At 38.8% G+C, this 19,495-nt stretch overlaps 1 protein-coding gene across 1 annotated transcript in view; it reads left to right on the top strand.

Moving 5' to 3' along the window:
* The first annotated feature begins 16,518 nt into the window (after positions 1-16,518).
* LOC124231841 (zinc finger protein 705A-like) overlaps positions 16,519-19,495 on the top strand; it is a 4,842-nt gene continuing 1,865 nt past the window's right edge. The window contains exons 1-3 of the mRNA XM_046648839.1: positions 16,519-16,540; positions 18,515-18,641; positions 19,340-19,435. Of these exons, the coding sequence (XP_046504795.1) occupies positions 16,529-16,540; positions 18,515-18,641; positions 19,340-19,435 (235 nt within the window). The 5' untranslated portion in view covers positions 16,519-16,528. The remainder of the gene's footprint in view (positions 16,541-18,514; positions 18,642-19,339; positions 19,436-19,495) is intronic.

Below are 19,495 nucleotides of genomic sequence, written 5' to 3' on the forward strand. Positions count from 1 at the left end.
TGTTGGTCATCTGAATATCTTCTTTGGGTAAATGTCTGTTCAGATCTTTTGCCCATTTTTTAATTGGGGTGTTAGTTTTTTTCTTGTTAAGATATATGAGTTCTTTATATATTTTGGATTTTAACCCCTTATCAGATATATGGTTTGCAGATATCTTCTCCCAATTGTTAGATTTTCTTTTCATTTTGTTGATGGTTTCCTTTGCTGTGCAGAAGATTTTAGTTTGATGTAGTCCCATTTCCTTACTTTTTCTGTTGTTTCCCTGGCCCAGTCAGGCACGGTACTTGAAAATATGCTGCTAAGACCAATGTTGAAGAGCATACTGCCTATGTTTTCTTCTGGAAGTTTCATGGTTTCAGGTCTTTCTTACACTCAAGTCTTTAATACATTTTGAGTTAACTTTTGTGCATGGTGTAAGATAATAGTCTGCTTTCATTCTTTTGCATGTAGCTGTCCAGTTTTCCCAACATCATTTATTGAACAGACTTTACTTTCTCTACTGTGTGTTCTTGGCTCCTGTGTTGAAAGTTAGCTGTCTGTAGATGTGTGGGTTTATTTCTGGGCTCTTGATTCTGTTCCATTGATCTATGTGTCTCTTTTTGTGCCAATACAATGCTATTTTGGTTATTATAGCTTGGTAGAATATTTTAAATCAGGGGGTGTGATAGCTCCAACTTCATTCTTTTTTCTCAGGGTTCCTTTCATTATTCAGGGTCTTTTGTTGTTCCACATAAATTTTAGGATTCTTTGTTCTATTTTTGTGAAACATATTGTTGGAACTTTGATAGGGATTGCAGTGAAACTGAAGATTGCTTTAGGAAGTATAGGCATTTTAACTATGTTAATTCTTCCAATCTAAGAGGACCGTTAGTGTACAGATCTTTCACTCTTTGGTTAGGTTTATTTCTAGGTATTTTATTCTTTTTGTTGCAAATGTTAATGGGGTCGTATTCTTAATTTCTCTTTCTTCTACTTCATTGTTAATATATAGAAACACAAGTGATTTTTGTATGTTAATTTTGTATCCTCCAACTTTACCGTATTTATTTATTTTTTCTAAAAGTTCTTTTGCTGGATTATTTAGGGTTTTCTACATATAAAACTATATCTTCCACAGATAGTGGCAGTTTCACTTTTCCTTTCCAATTTGGATCCTTATTATTTCTTTTTCTTGCCTGATTTCTCTGGCCAGGACTCCCAATACTGTGTTAAATAAGAGTCGTGAAATTGGGCACCCTTGTCTGCTTCCTGTTCTTAGAGGGATAGCTTTCAGTTTTTCTCCATTGAGAATGATATTAACTGTGGGATTGTCATATATGCCCTTTATTACATTGAGGTGCTTTCCTTCTATAACCATTTTATTCAGAGTTTTTATCATAAGTGGATGCTGTATCTTGTCAAATGCTGTCTCTGCATTTATTGAGGTGATCTTGTGATCTGTATTCTTCATTTTGTTAATGTGGTGTATCACACTGATTGATGTGCAAATGTTAAGCCATCCCTGCATCACTGGAATACATCCCACTTGAACATGATGTATGATCTTTCAATGTACTGTTGTATTTGATTTGCTATTATTTTGGTGAGGATTTTTGCATCAATGTTGTTCTGTAATTTCCTTTTTTGTGTGTTATTCCTGTCTGGTTTTGGTATCAGGGTAATGTTAACTGCCTAGAATGAGTTAGGAAGCTTCCCCTCCTCTTCAATTTTTTGGAAGAGTTTGAAAAGAATAGCTACTGTCTTTTTAAATGTTTGGTAGAATTTACCAGGGAAGCTGTCTCGTTCTGGGCTTTTATTTTTTGGGTGGTTTTGGATTACTGTTTCAATCTCCCTACTAGTGATTGGTCTATTCAGATTCTCTATTTCTTCTTGAGTCACTTTTGTAAGGTTGCATGATTCTAAGAGTTTACCCATTTCTTCTACATCTTCCAATTTTTTTGGCCAATAGCTTTTCATAGTATTCTTTTATAACCTTTTGTATTTCTGAGGTGTCTGTTGTAGTTTCTCCTGTTTCATTTCTGGTTTTATTTATTTGAGCCTTCTCTTTTCTTTTCCTGGTGAGTGCGGCTAAAGCTTTTCAATTTTGTTTATCTTTTCAAAAATCAGCTCTTGGTTTCATTGATTTTTTTTTCTATAGCTTTTGTATTCTCTATTTAAATTTATTTCTGCTCTGATTTCTATAATTTCCTTCCTACTACCGATTTGGGGCTTTGTTTGTTCTTATTTTTCCAATTCCTTTATGTGTACTGTTAGATTTTTTATTTAAGATTTCTTTTTGTTTATTGACATAGGCCTATATTGCTAGGACTGTCACATATTGAAGGGATGCTTTTTCTCCAGTTTCCAGTTCTCTCTCAGGGGTAATTGTTTGCAGAGTAGTTGTTGTAAATTGGTTGTGCCCATTGGAGGAGGTGAGTTCAGAGTCTACACTCACAGCCATCTTGACACCTCTGATCTGGCCAAAGTTAGTTTTAAAATGAGACTTCCATAATGAACTTATATATTAAAATTGGTTAATCAGATTTTTCTCCTTATTTGCAAGTAGGTATTGTAAATATTTTATTTTTATTCATATTATGATGTTTTGACATCTTTCAAACCTTTCTGACTGTGCAGAAACTGCCCCTCCCTGGGCTAGCTGACCTTAGACATTGGGATGCTCTCAGCTGGGAGCATGTCTGTGATATGCAAACTAACCAATCCAGAGCCAGACCTCCTCTGTCTGGCCAGTACACCCTAGGATTCAGTATTTCTCTACCTTAATCATTCCATGGTCAGGTGCTAGACAACTAGGGACCACCCTCACAGCCCAAAGCCCTATAAATTTATTTAAATTAGCCAGTTCTAATCTGTTTACCAGGTCCTGCCTTGCCCATCAAATAAAATGTTTCTTCTTTTCAGTTGTTAATATTTTATTTATTTCTTTTTTTGTGGGGACAATTGGCCTTGAGTAAACATCGGTTGACAATCTTCCTCTTTTTGCTTGAGGAAGACTGTGGCTGAGCTAACGTCTGTGCCCATCTTCTTCCATTTTGTACGTAGGATGCTGCTACAGTGTGGCTTGCCAAGCAGCACTAGGTCTGCACCCAGGATCCAAACCCCTGTACCCCGTGCTACTGGAGCAGAGCACGTGAGCCCAACCCTATGAAAACTGGCTGAAACCTACCCCTTCCATTGTTAGTCTTTTATTTTTGTTTGTTTTTATTAACTTTATTAATGGTTCTAATTATTTTTTTAACTTTTATTACTAAATTTAATTAATATGTAACAACTTGGAATGTCGATTTATTCCTGTTTTCTATTTATTTCTCTTTGTTTTGTTAAAAAAAATTCAACTGAATAAAGCTGAAGATCTAATTTGCTGTGTTCAAGTAATTCATGAATTGGGCTGCATCCATCAATCAAATAGAAAGGAGTTCCAAGGACCTGTTCAAAATGGAAATCTTTTATAGGTAGAAGGGGTGGGACAAGGAAGTGAATAGAAATTGTTTCAGGCAAGGTCACCCCCTCTTAGGGGCCAGGTATGGCAGAGTCTAATAAGCAGATTACATCACTAGTACTGACCAGAGCATTCCAGATTAGCTGGTTTGAGATTCCATGGCTGGGGGAGGCTGAAACTGCAATTAGATTAGGTATTAAGTCTTGATTTGCTGCCTGGGGCTTAGCACAAGGGACTCTGTTTTGGGCCTGTTGTTTCTTTTTTTAACATTTTACAAATTTGTTAAGTTTCTATATAGGTTTCTAGTGCTGCCATAACATAACCCTACTGACTGGGTAGCTTAAATAGGAGGGAATTTATTTTCCATGATTTAGAGCCTAGAAGTTCCAAGATAAGGTGTTGTATGTTTGATTTTTATTGAGGCCTCTCTTCTTGGCTTGCCAATGGTTGCCCTCTGTCTGTGTGTCTTCATATGGCCTTTCCTCTGTGCTCAGGATCCTGGGTCTCTTCCTCTTCTTATAAGGATGCTAATCAGGTTGGATTAGGCCCCACCTTAAGTGCATCACTTTAACTTAATCACAGCTTTAATTGCCCTATCTCCAAAGTCAGTCATCTTGTAATGTACTTAATGTTTGAGTCACCATATGAATTGGAGGTGGGCACAATTCAGACCATAACAGTTGATTCATTTTTTTCAAGCACTCTCATGTCAAATAAGCATTTTTAAAGTTGCACATATCCTCAAGATAAGAACTGACCCTATCCCTTGGTTCGATGACTTTCATTCTTCATTGTCTTCGTGACTCTCACCGGCAACACTCCTTTGATTGAACTGTAACCCTATTGTTTACACTTAGTCTTTCGATTATTTAGTTTTGTTTGGACTACCTGCTTATTGCTTAGCTTCATTTTAATTTTACTGTGGGAATCACTTGTGACCTATGCAATGTAACCTTCTTTTGCAATTAGCTGAAATTTTCTCTGTGCCTGGTGAGACACAGTCGTATTTGATGGATGCAGTGGGTGTGCTGAAGAGGAATAAAAGGCTTTACGTTTACTAAAAGGTTCAATTTGTATTTACTAGTTTGTATATATTTGTATATTTAACACTTAGTATTGAGTTATAGACATCATTATTTCAGAGCACTTTGTTATTAAAGCTCCCTTTCAATTTTATGGATTCAGCAATTCTTTTTGAATTTCTATGTTTCTATTCATGTATATTTACGCTACTAATTTTTGAGATACATATGAATTTTTGAATGTGCTATTCTTTTTTTTTTTTTTTGAGGAAAATTATCCCTGAGCTAATGTCTTCCACCTCTCCTTCTCTTTTTGCTGAGGAAGACTGGCCCTGAGCTAACATCCATGCCCATCTTTCTCTATTTTATATGTGGGATGCCAGCCACAGCACGGCTTGATAAGTGGTGCATAGGTCCATACCTGGGATCTGAACCAGTAAAACCTGAGCCGCTGAAGCAGAACGTGAAAACTTAACCACTATGCCACCAGGCCAGCCCCTTGAATGTCCTATTTTTCATTTTAATTTTTGCTAGGGATTCATAATATCCGTTTTTCTTCTTTTAATGTTTTGTTGTATGTTTGGTATATGGTTAACCTCACTTACCCTTTTCAATATCATTTTTTTTTTTTTTTAAAAATTAGCCCCTGAGCTAACAACTGTTGTCAATCTTTTTTTTTTTTTTTCCTTCTTTCTCCCCCCCCCCCCCCCCCATACACAGTTGTATATCTTAGTTGCATGTCCTTCTAGCTGTGGGATGTGGGATGCCACCTCAACGTGGCCTGACGAGCGGTGCCATGTCTGTGCCCAGGATCCCTAACCCTGGGCAGCCGCAGCAGAGCGTGCGAACTTAACCACTCAGCACGGAGCCAGCCCCTCAATATCTTTAAAATGGAAATAAACTACCAATTTTATGGGGCTCCTCTTCAAGAGATAATATCTATGAAATGCTTAATAACTTATCTGAGATACTATGAAAGATCACAGGCATGACAAAGATTGTTTTTTAAGTTTATGATGAGTATTAGAATGTTTGTTAAGACAATATTGCTATCTTATTTAGCAGCATTCATTAGAAACAGATGCATTGAGGGGTAGCAAGAATTCTCACTGAACCCCTATTTTCTGTCCTACAGCCTGCATGATGTATGGGAACCACCAAATTTTAACATATACAACTCTTCTTGCCTGAATTTTAATTGCATTTTGGTTTACAAAATGGTGCATTCTTTTTTGACTGTTTACTTTGCTTATTGAAAAAGATATGTTCTAGGATAGGTGGCCATTTAGATTTCTTTAATAATCTTCAATTATGTCATAGAAATCGTGACCTTGTTTTCTTTTATGCAAAAGTAAGTTAAATAGATTTATATTTCATGTGTTGTTTGTTCCAAAATACTGAAATACTAACGTGGAAAAGTAACGGGATGTGAAAATACATCCAGAAAATTAACTGTCATCCATCCGGGGAGAACTCTTAATATTAGTTCATTCAGGGGTGTGTGTGTGTGTGTGTCTTCCAGGGAGATGGGTCTCCTTGAAAGAAGGGCAGACACAGCGACACCACCCTGCTCCTCTGAAGACCACTATGCTTTGAGGTTGAGCCTACAGCACTTTCTTAGCCCTCACAGCCTTGCTGAACTTTCCTGCCATCTGTTCTTCCCTACCACCTTCAGGTCAGGACTTGTAAGATTGTGCTTTTGAGTGTGAGCCTGTTGGCAGGTGACTGAATTCGTCCCTCTTTGCCATGCATGGCGCTTCCAGTACACTCAAGAGCAAGACGGGAAGCCAGGAGCAGTTCCCTGGTTCTTGGAGATGCTTATAAATACTGGAAAGGCTCCAGAGTGCTCCTGAGCTCATATAGACAACATCACAAGGCTCTGCTGTGGGAGGAACACTCCTTCTGCCATAAGCATTCCCGGGTCCCCAGAAAACTTAGAAAATTTTACAGTTGCTCTTGCAGAAAGATCACTCTCTGTGCCTTCCTGCACTGTACAAGCTTATCCTGGGGACCTGAGGGACTCAGATTATTTTCAGAGACTTGGGCCAGTCTAGGAAGCCATCCTGGCACCTTCATTTTTAGCTAAGGTGGTTCCAGGGCTCCTTATTGGGTGTAGAAAAATTGCTCGGATGTTCAAATGGGCAGAGACATCATCTCCCACCTTTCCAATAAATCAAGAGTGGCTCTGGGGCCACTGATTTGACTAAAATAATTTGGTGGTGGTTCAGTTGGTCCAAGGACAACCTCTCTGGGGTTCTAAGCTGGCGTAAGTGGCTGGTGGGCCCTGCAGGGGATTTAAAATTTTAACAATGACGTATACATGAAAAGGACACAATTCAAGAGGCTCCCATACTATCATGGGCTGGTTCAGCTCCTGCAGGCCAATTTGGAATATTTCAGGATGCTCCTCAGGAGAAGGAATATCACGTGGTACAACAGAAAACACTTCCTTATAGACAAACTCTAATCAATATTGTGTACCAACAACCACAAAAGTAATTCATAATAAGAAAGATAATAATGAAAATAACAATGAACAACAATAGCAATCACGATGAACATAGTGAGGAAATTATAATTATTATATTAATTATAATGATAAACCTAGAGATGGGAGACCACAGGACGGGTTTCCCTGAGTGGGTGACAAGGTGCTGACATCAGTTCTCATGTGTTGGTTGGAGTTAGCATTCTAGATTTAACAGGGAAATAAGTTCCGCGAGGGCAAAGCCTATCAGCAGGAAGGAAAAGAAATCCAACCAGTGGATGGCACAGGGAACTCGAGAATTCGTATGCCAACCATGGAAGTAGAGACTATGGTCAAATGTAGAAGGACCCCCACAAGACACCCAACAGCTTCCAGGAGTGAGGACAGCTGGTTGAGAAGGTGCAGCTACATGCAAGGCAGGCAGCTACATGCTCTGATCCACACTTGGGGCCCAGAAGCACCACTTAGTGCGAACATTTAGTTCCCAGTATTATGTCACCTGTCATACATTGGCTGCATTTCTGCCATCTGCACTTACCAGGCCCACAAGGTTCAGACGTCTAGGTTTCCCTCTCTGGGCCAGAGTTATTGTCAGACATCATCCTCGTTACTGTCTGATCTAGAGAGGGTGACACAGGATGGCTGACCCATGCTAGGGCACCCTGGGTACTTTGATTGTCAGCACATGCAGGGGTTGACTCAGCTTCAAGGAGCCACCTGTCTGAAAGTAACACCCTCCCCAGAGTGGCTTACAAAAAATTGATTAATAGAGGTAGGAGTATATATACCTGGCCACTCTCCTTCAATTTCAGACAAATGTGATGGGACATCCTGGTTCTATGTCAACCTGTGGGGTTGTCTAGCGCTGTAACATGGCATTGCAGCTAGATTTCCCCTCTGCATGTGTTTCTTCTTCTCCATCCTTTCCCAAGATGTTCATCTCAAGATGGCTGCCTAATAAACGTCGAGCACACTAAACTTCATCTCGTTTGCATACTGGGAACTGAGACTTTGATAACAGTGAAAAGATACTGGGAAAAATAGGACTCCTAAGCAGAAGGAACAAAATTCTGGTGAGATTGAAAATAACACAGACACCTAACACACCTCATAAGACTTTTTTTTTTACCAGAAAATTACTATTGTCGTCAAGAATGAGGTTCATGAGTTAACGGGGCAAAAAATCAGACTGACCTGGAATGAGAAGAAATGCTGATAAATGTGTTACTGAGTGATAGACTCACTCTTTTCACTGAGATCTGAGCCAATTAATCACAACCAGTTAGGGACTGAGAAAGGAAGCTTTAATTTGATTAGCTGGCATAATTGGAAGGGGGTGACTAATGTCTCAAAAAACCTATCTTCAGGATTACAGAATCTTGAGGTACTTATATAGGGAAACTGGGCAGTAAGGAGGGGGTTTAGAAATGTCAGTCCTCAGGCATGGGGGACTCCAGGGTCTTTCCTGGTTCTTTTCTTCTGCCAGTGATGATGACTATCTTGCAGGTGTGTTTCCCACCTGTGATCAGCCTGTTCCTGGAGAGAAACTCATAGAACAAAGTTTTAATCTATCAAGCTATAGGGGAGTACATACCTAAGTGGAGGGCATAAATTAGGAGTGTATGTGAATTATTTTAGAGCACATTGCACAGCAGCCAGTAGTCACACAGACTGGGGCCTGGGGTCATTTATTGTAACAGAATGGCCTCATTTATGTTCACTTACGCGTGAAGTCTACCCTCCGCCTGGATTAAAAAGGAGAGAAGCAGAAACTGGAAATAAAAGGAATTCAGGGGTTTTTTTTTTCAATTCAAATTTCAGGTTGAGTGATACACAAACATCTTTAAAGGCTGAGTGGATGGATCAGAATGAGAGGGAGAAGTTTAAGATACGGTGTGTACATTTTTAATTATAATATAAAATTCAAGGTATGGCAGGGAGGAATAAGAATCAAACACACATGTAGAAACAGATGACGTAGCTGAGATTAAAGGTAATTCTTCTCCTGTTAGGAGGGAGGTGGCACACACAGTGAGCGAGCCTGCAGAAACGCTTTAAATCTAGTGGTTGAAAGTATCTACATTCAAAATTGTCCATTTCATTTGTCAACGAGTTTACAAACCCTCAGATAAATGTGAGAGAAAAGATGCGTCTATGGAGATTGAATTGTAATAGCCGAGGTCTGAAATACTCTTTAATGAGCATTGGGAAAGGAGTCTGCATGCATGACCTCATAGAATTGCCAGGCATTTTTACACAAATAACCAAAATGTCTGCAGATACACTTTTTGGAACGCTTACTACAGGAACACTTACTATGTCCCCTGATTAATTATTTCCTGCTGAGAATCAGGAATTTTAAGTCAGAAGAACATATTTTCACAGCTGTAAAAATTCCACTCAAATGTGTAAATCAACTGTGAATGACGTGGAAGCACAGTCATTTACCATATTTTAGTATGGAGTAATATTTTTATTTATTTCACTGGTAACTAAGAAATAAAGTGTAAAATTATCTTACCATTTTCTTTGGATAGTTAATAAATTCTTAACATGTTATTGAAAGTTCAGTGTGGTCAGTACCCTAAAGATCAAGCTCTCCATCCTAGGACCATATCTTCTTGTTGTCAATCAAAATTTATGACATTTCAATTATGACGTTATAAATTTGTGAAATTTATATTTCAAATTTTCACATTTCTTCATCTTTCATTTTGTTTTAGCTATTATTTTAATGAGGTCACATTGACCTATAACATTGTGTAAATTTCACTTAGCACCATATCCTCAAGGTCTATACATGTTGTTGAAAATGACACAATTTTGTCTTTTTCAGGGACTGAGTAGTATGCTATTGTGTATATATACCACATCTTCTTTATCCATTCATCTGTTGATGGGCACTTGGGTTGCTTCCAAGTCTTGGCTATCGTGAATACTCCCGCGATGAACACAGGGGTGCAGAGGTTATGAAGAGAAATTTTTCCAAACAAGATATACAGATGGCCAAAGGCATGTGAAAATATGTTCAACGTCACTAATTATTAGGGAAACGCAAATCAAAACTGCGATGAGATTTCACCTCACACCCCTCAGAATGGCTATAATTAATAAGATAAGAAATAACAAGTGTTGGAGAGGATGTGGAGAAAAGGAAACCGTCATACGCTGCTGGTGAGAATGCAAGCTGCAGCTGCTCCCACGGAAAACAGTATGGAGATTTCTCAAAAGGTTAAAAATAGAAATACCATATGATCCAGCTATTCTACTACTGAGAATTTATCCGAAGACAGGAGATCACTTATTTTAAAAGACATATAAACCCCTATGTTCACTGCAACATTTTTCATTTTATTTTTAAGTCCATATTTCCTCCAAGGAATTCCAGCTTCATGTGCATAGAATCCCATTGTGCCTGATGCTCTGCTTGTTTCCAAGACACGGAATGACTCCTGGAACATAGAATGCACTAGAATGTATCTATGATGAACAAAGGAATCAATGAATCTTGCTACTATCCCTTCACAATGCCCTTGCATCTTTGTTCTCCAACTCCTTGTGATGGTTACAATTTTGTAATAGTCTGGAAAATCTAATCAAACTGAATAGGGTGTGTCCCACCAAGGGTGAAGCCCTGATTGGTGTCAATTAGGGTGTGTCCCTGGAATGTAGCCTTGATTAGGTTTATTAACTGTTCTCCCTATATATAGGGAAGTCAAACAGAGGACTGACTTACCCAGAGAAGAAGACACTGCACAGTTCACAACATTGGAAGAAGAAGAATTGGCTTCTTGTCTGTGGAACTTGCCTCAGAATCGATTTGGCTTCACCATCTCCTCCAATTTTGGGTGCTGGTGAGTTCTCCAGACAGTGAGATGGAAGCTGGCCTCATTCTCTTGAAATTAGAGAGGTTCTCTCTTTAGAGATTTGTCATATCAAAGCAGATTCTTACATCTTTGTCTTATTGTGTCAACATTTATTTCACCACTCTCATTTCCTGTTTGGACTATCTGTGCCCTTTTTCCACTTTTGTCTTAAGTGTAATTATTTAAACTGCCTACTCTAGGATCCTAGATCTGTGCTGTCCAATAAAATAACTACCAGCCACATGTGGCTAAAAAATTTAAATGAATAAAATAGCTAAACTTCAGATCCTCAGTAGTACTAGCCAAAGTTCAAGTATTCTGTAAGCACGTGTGTCTGGCAGTGACTATGTGGTACAATGCAGATATGGAGCACTTCCTTCATTTTGGAAAGTCCCATTGGCATGTTTATCTCCATCTTCTGTTTTTATTATTTTTTGCTCTTGTAAATCATTTTCTGTTTCTCTGAATTAGTTTCCTTTTATGGGTTTCATCAAGTTATTTTCTTTACCTTATTTCTTAAACATCTTGAGATAGGTGCTCGTATTTATTTTATTCATTTAATAACTTAGTAGATATTTAAGGCAGATAATTTCCTTGACTATCATTTTAGCTTTGTTCCATTTTTACTTATACTCATGTTACTGTATTCAAGTGTTATTACACTTTAAAAACTTTTGTGCCAACTCCATTTAAAAGATGCCTGTTGCCCTTAATTTTCACTTGACAGATTGTGTCTTCTATGGTCATCATTATTTTCTGGTTTTATTTCATTTTTTATGGGGCTTTTTCATTTTCCTCTTTTTAAATATATGGGATTTTCCTCCATCCTTGTCCAAACTATTTGTATGCAGGATCCATTATGCACCTCGAAATAGACCTTCTGTTTTAGGGTATGCTGCTTTCGTACATAAAATTCCCGGATAATGGTAAACTTAATTCTAATTTCACCGATCCTGAATTGCTTGGATATATAGGAAGTTGAATATCATGAAAATTGAGCTTTGATTTGTTATCCACTCTGAGATGCTATATTTCTTCCATTTTCAGTATTAATTTGATGTGCATTTGTTTTGGTTTCTTACTTTCTTCATATTTAAAGGCATTTTCTTGTTTGATCTGTGCTATCTAGTCTGTAAATTTCTAGAATGTAAGAGGCAAGAAGGCAAAACTCTTTCAGTTATGTCACCTGCTATATCCTCAGCACCTGGAATAGCACCAAGCCAATCATTGGTGTTGAAATTTGAGAGAGTTCACTTAATAACATCCCTTTTGTGGACTGTTGTTGTGAATTGAAAGAAAGGGAAAAGGTGAGTGAGTAGATATAGATATCAATGATTTTTATCGACAGATCTGTGGGAGACCTGGTTTTGGTTAGGGAAACCAAGGTCCCACAAGCTGCACCCCAGAAGTAAGCAGGAGTGTCCAAATAGCCCTGGAATGACTAAAAAATAGCAATTCTACCACTTAATGGCCAGCAATGCCCTCAATATTAAGTCAACAGTAAAGCAGAATGCCTCCTTCCAGGCAGCTCTTTAAGAGAGCTGGAGGAAGAGCCTAAGCTGAGCCATCACTGATCCTGAAGTCACCAGTGACCTAAGTCACTATTCCCGCTTTAGTGAGAAGCTGGTCAATATTTTGCATAAATTAGTGAATAATTCAGAATCATTCAGTAGATTTTGTTAGTTCTTCTAAAAGTTGCTTGCATTTCTAAGATGTTTGAAATGCATTTAATCCCCACTTCCTGAGATAGCTTCTAATCTCTCCACACTGGAGTCCATTATGAAATAGGTTTGCTTTGACTTCTCCTGTGTCCTTTTCTGTTCCTGGCACAGTCTCTATGTGACCAGTTAAATTTTTGTTTCATCTATGAGTTGTCCTTACAAACAAGACTTCTCTAAATCCATCTCTAGTTGTGGTATTTGAGGAAGAGTTTCCTTGGTCATAAGATTAAGGATCACAGCTGTCTCCCTGAGGGCTTTGTAGGCATTCCCCAATATCTCTGTTTGTTAAGACAGTCACATATTTTCTGTGAGTTTGTTTAATGATCTTCAAATAATTCTTCAACTTTAAATATAGGCTCTACGGGAGAGTTTTTAAAATGTTTATTGTTTCATATAAATCTTTGCAAACACTAGGCTTGTCTTTTACAGCTTTCAGGTCTCTTTAATCCTTTCAACAGTTTATACACAATGTTTTTTCTTGCTCCTTTTAAGGCCTGTCATCAACAGATGTGAGTGACTACTGAGCAGGGTGTATTTTTCCTCCTTTCATCTCCCAATATGGCCTCTTGTCTTAAGTGGTTTCATTTTACTCTTGGAAGTTTTAAGCTATGCCATGTCATTTTTCTTCCTCCTCTTGTCTTCATTTCTCTTACTGTCATTCTTTTGGCTTAAAATCTCTCACTTTCATTCTCCTAACTCTGATTTGAAGTCTAATTAAGTTTTTTTAAATAATTTGTAATCAGTTCATTCCTAACAATATTGGATAATTAAAGTGATATTCCTCTGCTCAAAGGCAAAGTGGTCCTTGAATATCACTCTTCAGTTACTTTTTCACTGCTGGTATTTTATACTTAGCCTTTTTAATGGTAATTGCATTAGTTATTGTCTTTCAAGTCAGTATCATTCAAGTTGGTTCTCCTTAAACAGCATAAATTCATGGTAATATTTTGGAGATAAATACATGTCAGTATTGTGCTATAGCAGGAAATATCTGTCTCAGAATAATAGCTATTAAACACAGGATATACTGAGAGTTTGAGGAACGTGGTTGGGATTTTCCATAATCCAAGAAAGATCAGCTCCTGAGAGGCTGCCATTATGCACCAGTTCTCACCCCCTCAGTGACCTCCTCTGACACCCGCTCCTGGGAAGCACGGACATAGCACAGGGATGCCTGGCTACCTTCTTTCTTTCTACTCATAGGGCTGCCGTGTTGCACATGCATAGGGGTTCCCTGGATGCCAAATAAGAATTTACATATTCCAATCTTTCTGTAGAAGAAAAATTCTAAGAGTCAAAATTAATGTTCCATTTCATTCTGAATTTGTCTTAAAATCAAAGAAAACACAATCCCATGGTCAATTCTTGATTACTTTTCCTAAATCTTCCCTCTTTCTTGGATACTCGCGTGTGCTCTGGATAATTCAATCACTAGCCAGCATTCCTTGAGTCTCTCTTGGGCACCTTGAGTTCTCCTGCATGAGGGATACATTCTGTGGTTATCAGACCCTTGCATTAATCCAGGGCTTCTCTTTTATGTCTGAGTGAAACTGAGAACTGCACTTTCAGTTTGATTGTGAAGGACAGCAGGAACTTAAGAGAAAATGTCCTCAGAGGAGATCTCTGTTTCAAGAAAGAAGAGACACAATGAGGGGTTTGGCTGTGAATAGATGGAGAGGTTTCTCTTAAAAGAGATTTAATTTAAACCAATAATGTAGGTCCCAACAAAAAGGGAGAGAGGGATTCAACAGTAGACATTGTCAGGGGTGGCATGACTTTGAATTTGACGGGAGAAAAGGGGTAACCAATGGGTATGAATGCAGGAATATTGGCAGATATTATAGGGATAAACTGAGTTACTTTGTCATATTCTGTAATTCCTCTGTGTCATGGGCTGAGCTGTGTGTCCCCCAAATTCCTATGTTGCAGTCTTCACCCCCAGTACATCAGAACCTAACTTTATTTGGACTTAGGTTCTTTAAAGGGGTAAGTAATTTAAAAAGAGGTAATTAAGGGAGGGCCCTAAGCTAATATGACTGGTGCTGTCACTCAAAGAGGAAATTAGGGCACAGACACATGGAGAAGGTAGGGAGAAGAAAGCCATCTACAAGCCCAGGAGAGAGGCCTCAGAAGGAACCAAACCTGCATATATCTGAATCTCAGGCTTGTCGCCTCCAGAATGATGAAAAAAGAACTTTCTGTTGTTTAAGCTGCCCAGTCACTGGTAGTGGAAGAATTATTATTATTTTTAGCAACGCATGGTGTAATTGCCAGATATCTTTGAAAGCCACTTGGGGTGGTGATTATTTGTTTAGATTGGGACCAATCTCTTAGTTGCGTGCTGTCTGGTTAGTCATGCAAGAGGCATCTGCTATGGGGTCTTGAGATGATGTGATAAATAGTCTAAGGGATAAAGAAACGGTTGGTTTTGGTAAATGTGTGTTGGAATGAGTAATTGTGCATTAAACTGGGAAATAAATATGAAGAGAGATTATGATGTTTGGGATGTGGTGCCAATATGCTGGAGGTTCCCACATGGCAGAGAACCTGGCTAGAAGGAGTACTTTTGTGAACATGCAGGAAGGCAAAGAAGATGACACAGCCTGCTTCTGATTATTTTTGTTAGAGGTACTATTCCAGGTAACACCTAGGTGTGCTGTTTTATCCTAAAGGAATTTGACCTCAGGCGATAGACTGAGCCAAATTAAACGACAGCTGTTCCATTTTCTAGCTCTGTGACTTTCTCATATTACTAAAATTTTTGGAAGCTCTGCTTATATTATTTGTTAAATTGGTAAATAAAGTATAATTACTATCATTATTGTGGGGATTAAATGAGCAAATATGTGTAAATCAGCTAGTACATAGTTAACTTAATACAAACGATTTTTTTTTTCTGGTTCTCAGGTACAAATGAGTGAGTTAATTATCCCTCTGTTTATGGTGCATATTCATGACTTGTCCATGGAATACATTTAAATATTATTGTTATGTTAGTGGAGAAATTATAGTTTATGAATACTTTTTCTCTCTCACACAGGCATTTGTATGGGTATGTGTATATATATATATATATTTGCACGTACATATACGCATACCTATCTGTGTATATAATTAGAAGAAGGGATGCTTCAGCTAATGAAGACTAATATAGAACAAGATTTGGAGGATTTCAGCTACTACTTGAGTAAACTATCAGGTTAAGGATCTAGATTTTCTTGTAAACTCCAGCCATTCCATATTAGCTGGGCATCCTTGACCCAGAGGATTGAGACCTAGGTGAGAGCAATGTTATGACTCATGTACTCCTGCTAATCTCTCATGCAGGGGATTTTATGACTGGACAGGCAGGGCGGGTGCCATTGACCCCTCCAAGTGGAATACGTCCTTGTATTGATTAACTCCATCTTAAAACAGATTCTTAGTTGCTTGATAGCCAAGCCCATGGGGGACAGATCTAAAAGTCAGGGTTGAGGGAGAGCAGGAAGAGAGTGAGGGTCCAGAGGGCTGCCATGGATTCTGGAGGACCATTGTTGGTGCATAAGGTAAAAATAATGAAACCTGAGAAATTCCACTGTGTTTAGCTTCAGTCGGAAACCAAAATCTATGTGGGATGAGTTAGGGATAGCTGTGCTTTAGAATCAGGGATGGAATTGAATAATTCTGGATGCCATTGGCTAATTAACGTGGAAAATTCAGTGCTTACCATGTTCTTATTTTTAAGATATCTGTATTTTGATCTTACTACATTTGACCCTGAGAGAGGAGAGACCTCTGTGTGTTAGTGTTAGAGCGAACCATTTGTTTCCCTTTGTGGGGCTGGGGGTCACACTCACTTGAAGGTTTGGGGCTTCATGACAGGTGTGACTGTATATTGGGCACAGGACTGGAGTCTTATGTCTTCTTTCTCCATCCTCAGATTTGCCTCCTTAGCGCTTGGACTGTGTGAGTGAAAATCAAGAGAAAGACACCTGGTAACTGAGTTATTGACAATGCAGCCACTGGTGAGAAAAGAATGCTTCTTTCTACAGAAATTACACCCCTGGTGCCATTAGATGAGCAAATGTTTCCTATTGGCGTGAATGTTCTAAGTGAAATAAGGTGGCATTCAGGCATCTGAGCTCCAGTTAAGTTTGTCTAGGGCCTGGATAGTTATCCTGGGTCAGGAACTCATCGATAACTAAGCTCTTTCCTAACATTACACATATTTACAATTGCCTCCATTAAGCTTGTGTATTTATACACAAAATAAGAGGAATTCTCTTTCTCTCACCCAGCCATTGGCCTCGTGGACAAGTAATTAACTCATCAACCATGGTTTTGGATGTAATGGGCTTGGGATGGTGATGATTGCAAGTGATGGAGTTGAATGGGAAGCAGAACATTATAGTCATTCAGGAGCAAGAAGTTTCTGCACTTGAGTATAATCAAACCAGTGTTAGAAGACCTGGTATGAGGGTAGTACAGTGTTGAGAAGAGCAGGAGAGAGGTTTGGAAGGAATGAGGAATTATGTTATTTTATTCTTAATTTTAAACCTCTTGCAACTACTAGAATATAGTTACACTTATGAAAATGTCTAAAAACTGGAATTAAAATTATCATTATCATTCTTGTCCCCAGTCACACATTTTACCTCTAAGTAGTTAACCTTTTGTTCTTTGAGGAAGATCAACCCTGAGCTAACTAGTGCCAATCTTTCTCTTTCTGCTGAGGAAGACTGGCCCTGAGCTAACATCCGTGCCCGTCTTCCTCTACTTTTTTTATATGTGGGGCGCCTACCACAGCATGGCGTGCCAAGCAGTGCCATGTCCGCACCCGGGATCCTGAACCAGCGAACTCCGGGCCACCGAGAAGCGGAATGTGCGAACTTAACTGCTGTGCCACAGGGCCAGCCCAGTAGTTAACCTCTTATTCATATTTGATAACTGGAAGGAATGTGTAGGGCGTAGTATTTTATTAATTGTGCTACACATAAAGGAGAAAAACTGGATAGATACAGAGAGAATGAGGCTTCTTTTATCCTCGAGCATGGAGGCGAGATAAAGGTACAAGAGAAACAGTGGTAACTGGTGTTTGAGGTCCTTGAGAAATCTGAGAATGGGTGCCCTCATTGGACAGGAGTGGTCAGGCTAGGACTCTCCTTCAGTACAGCCATCTCAGAGGTCTCTGGCTTTTGCTGGAGAACCATCTGACCTCATAGTTTGTTATGAACACCTGCGTCCTGTAGCAAGAGAGACAACATGCACGTCAGTTCTGAGGAACGCTGGAGATTCCATGAAGGTTCTCTAATATTTTTACGATAAACAGAGTCCTATGTTTTATTTAATGCAGGTTTGTCCTACATAAAACACCGTACGTTAACACATTGCAACTTTCAACATGTATAACAAGTTATTAAACCAGTTCATGGATGAGGAACCAGAAGTTCATCTAGGGACATAATTTAAACCAATGGCTGTGGTTTAAAAACAGCACATTATGGTTATCATTTGTCTTGTGGTGAAGCTGTAGAGTTGCTTGAAATTAATGGGGAAGAGAGTTTTAGTTATGAATTTTCAAGTGAATATTTTATTTTATTTTTTTTCTGATTTATTTCCCAAACCCCCCGGGTACATAGTTGTATATCTTAGTGGAGGTCCTTCTAGTTGTGGGATTCAAGTGAATATTTTATAATCACTTGTCTGGAAGCTGTAATTACCAGATTATTGAAACACTTCAAGGTTGTATTAAACTACACTTCATGTGATATTTCTTTAAAATCATGTATTATGAAGTCACAGGGTGAAGGTCTCTGTGAATATACCTGAAAGGCAGATACCAACTCAGCAATGACAGTAAACTGAGTGGGCCTCAAAAGACAGATTGATCTTTCTATATACCCAGCTCCCCAACACTTCCTCTGTTCTGTCATCTCAACCCACCTACCCTGGGCATTGGTAGGGATTGCTCTGTCTAAACCAGTATATCCATGTTTTAGGAATCAGTGACGTTTGAAGATGTAGCTATAGACTTCACCCAGGAAGAGTGGGCCCTGCTGGACACATCCCAGAGAAAGCTGTACAGAGATGTGATGCTGGAGAGTATCGATCATCTGGTCTCCATTGGTGAGTCTGTCAACATGCGTGTGTCTGTGTGTCCATTCATTCACTCACTGAACAAGTATCTAGAAGAGCTCCTCCACACCCCACTCCAATCACTGCCCTGATTCTTTCACAACCTTCATAACTACTTAAAAGAAAGATGTTTCTTTACACTTTACTTTTCATCATCACACTAGAGTATAATCTTGACCTCAATATTATGTTTTTCTTTCTACTTAGTCTCCAGCACTCAGAACAGAACTAGGAAGTCAATGGATATTTTTAATGCATAAGTAATTTATTAAATTTTTTAAAAATAATTATTCTGTTCTGGTCAATACATGGATGCTTGAGACCAGAGTAGTGAATATAACATAATTCTGGTTATGCTTGTGGAGCTTATGTTTATAGGATGATGTTTAAAAATAATATTCAACCCACTGTCAAGACATTTAATCTCTTCCATTTTGGAAAGACAGGATTCTGCATTCTTTCTTTGATCCTGCTATCAGCATCTAGAGGTTCCCACTGTTTTTGTCACCAGTCTGGTTTTCTTCCTGGTCTGGTGAAGGCCCTTCAATGTTTTCTCTGTTGAAGATATTGTTACACAGGCTGACCTTTGATCACCTCTTTATTCTTCCTCAGCAGCTTGTGCTGGTCTTGATAGAAGTAATAATTAATTATCACAGAATTCAAAGTCCGCAGTTTTTTTCCTCAAACAGGGTATCAGATCTTTAAATCTGATGTGATTTTCCAGTTGGAGCAAGGAAAAGAGCTATGGAGTGAAGGAGATGGATTTCTCCAAGGCCAGAGTCCAGGTTAGCATCAGGGACCTGTGCTTCAGTGCCAAGGGGTCCTGGTCAGTGAGTGAGTATGTT

The sequence above is a fragment of the Equus quagga genome, chromosome 22 (assembly GCF_021613505.1).
Source record: "Equus quagga isolate Etosha38 chromosome 22, UCLA_HA_Equagga_1.0, whole genome shotgun sequence".
NCBI lineage: Eukaryota > Metazoa > Chordata > Mammalia > Perissodactyla > Equidae > Equus > Equus quagga.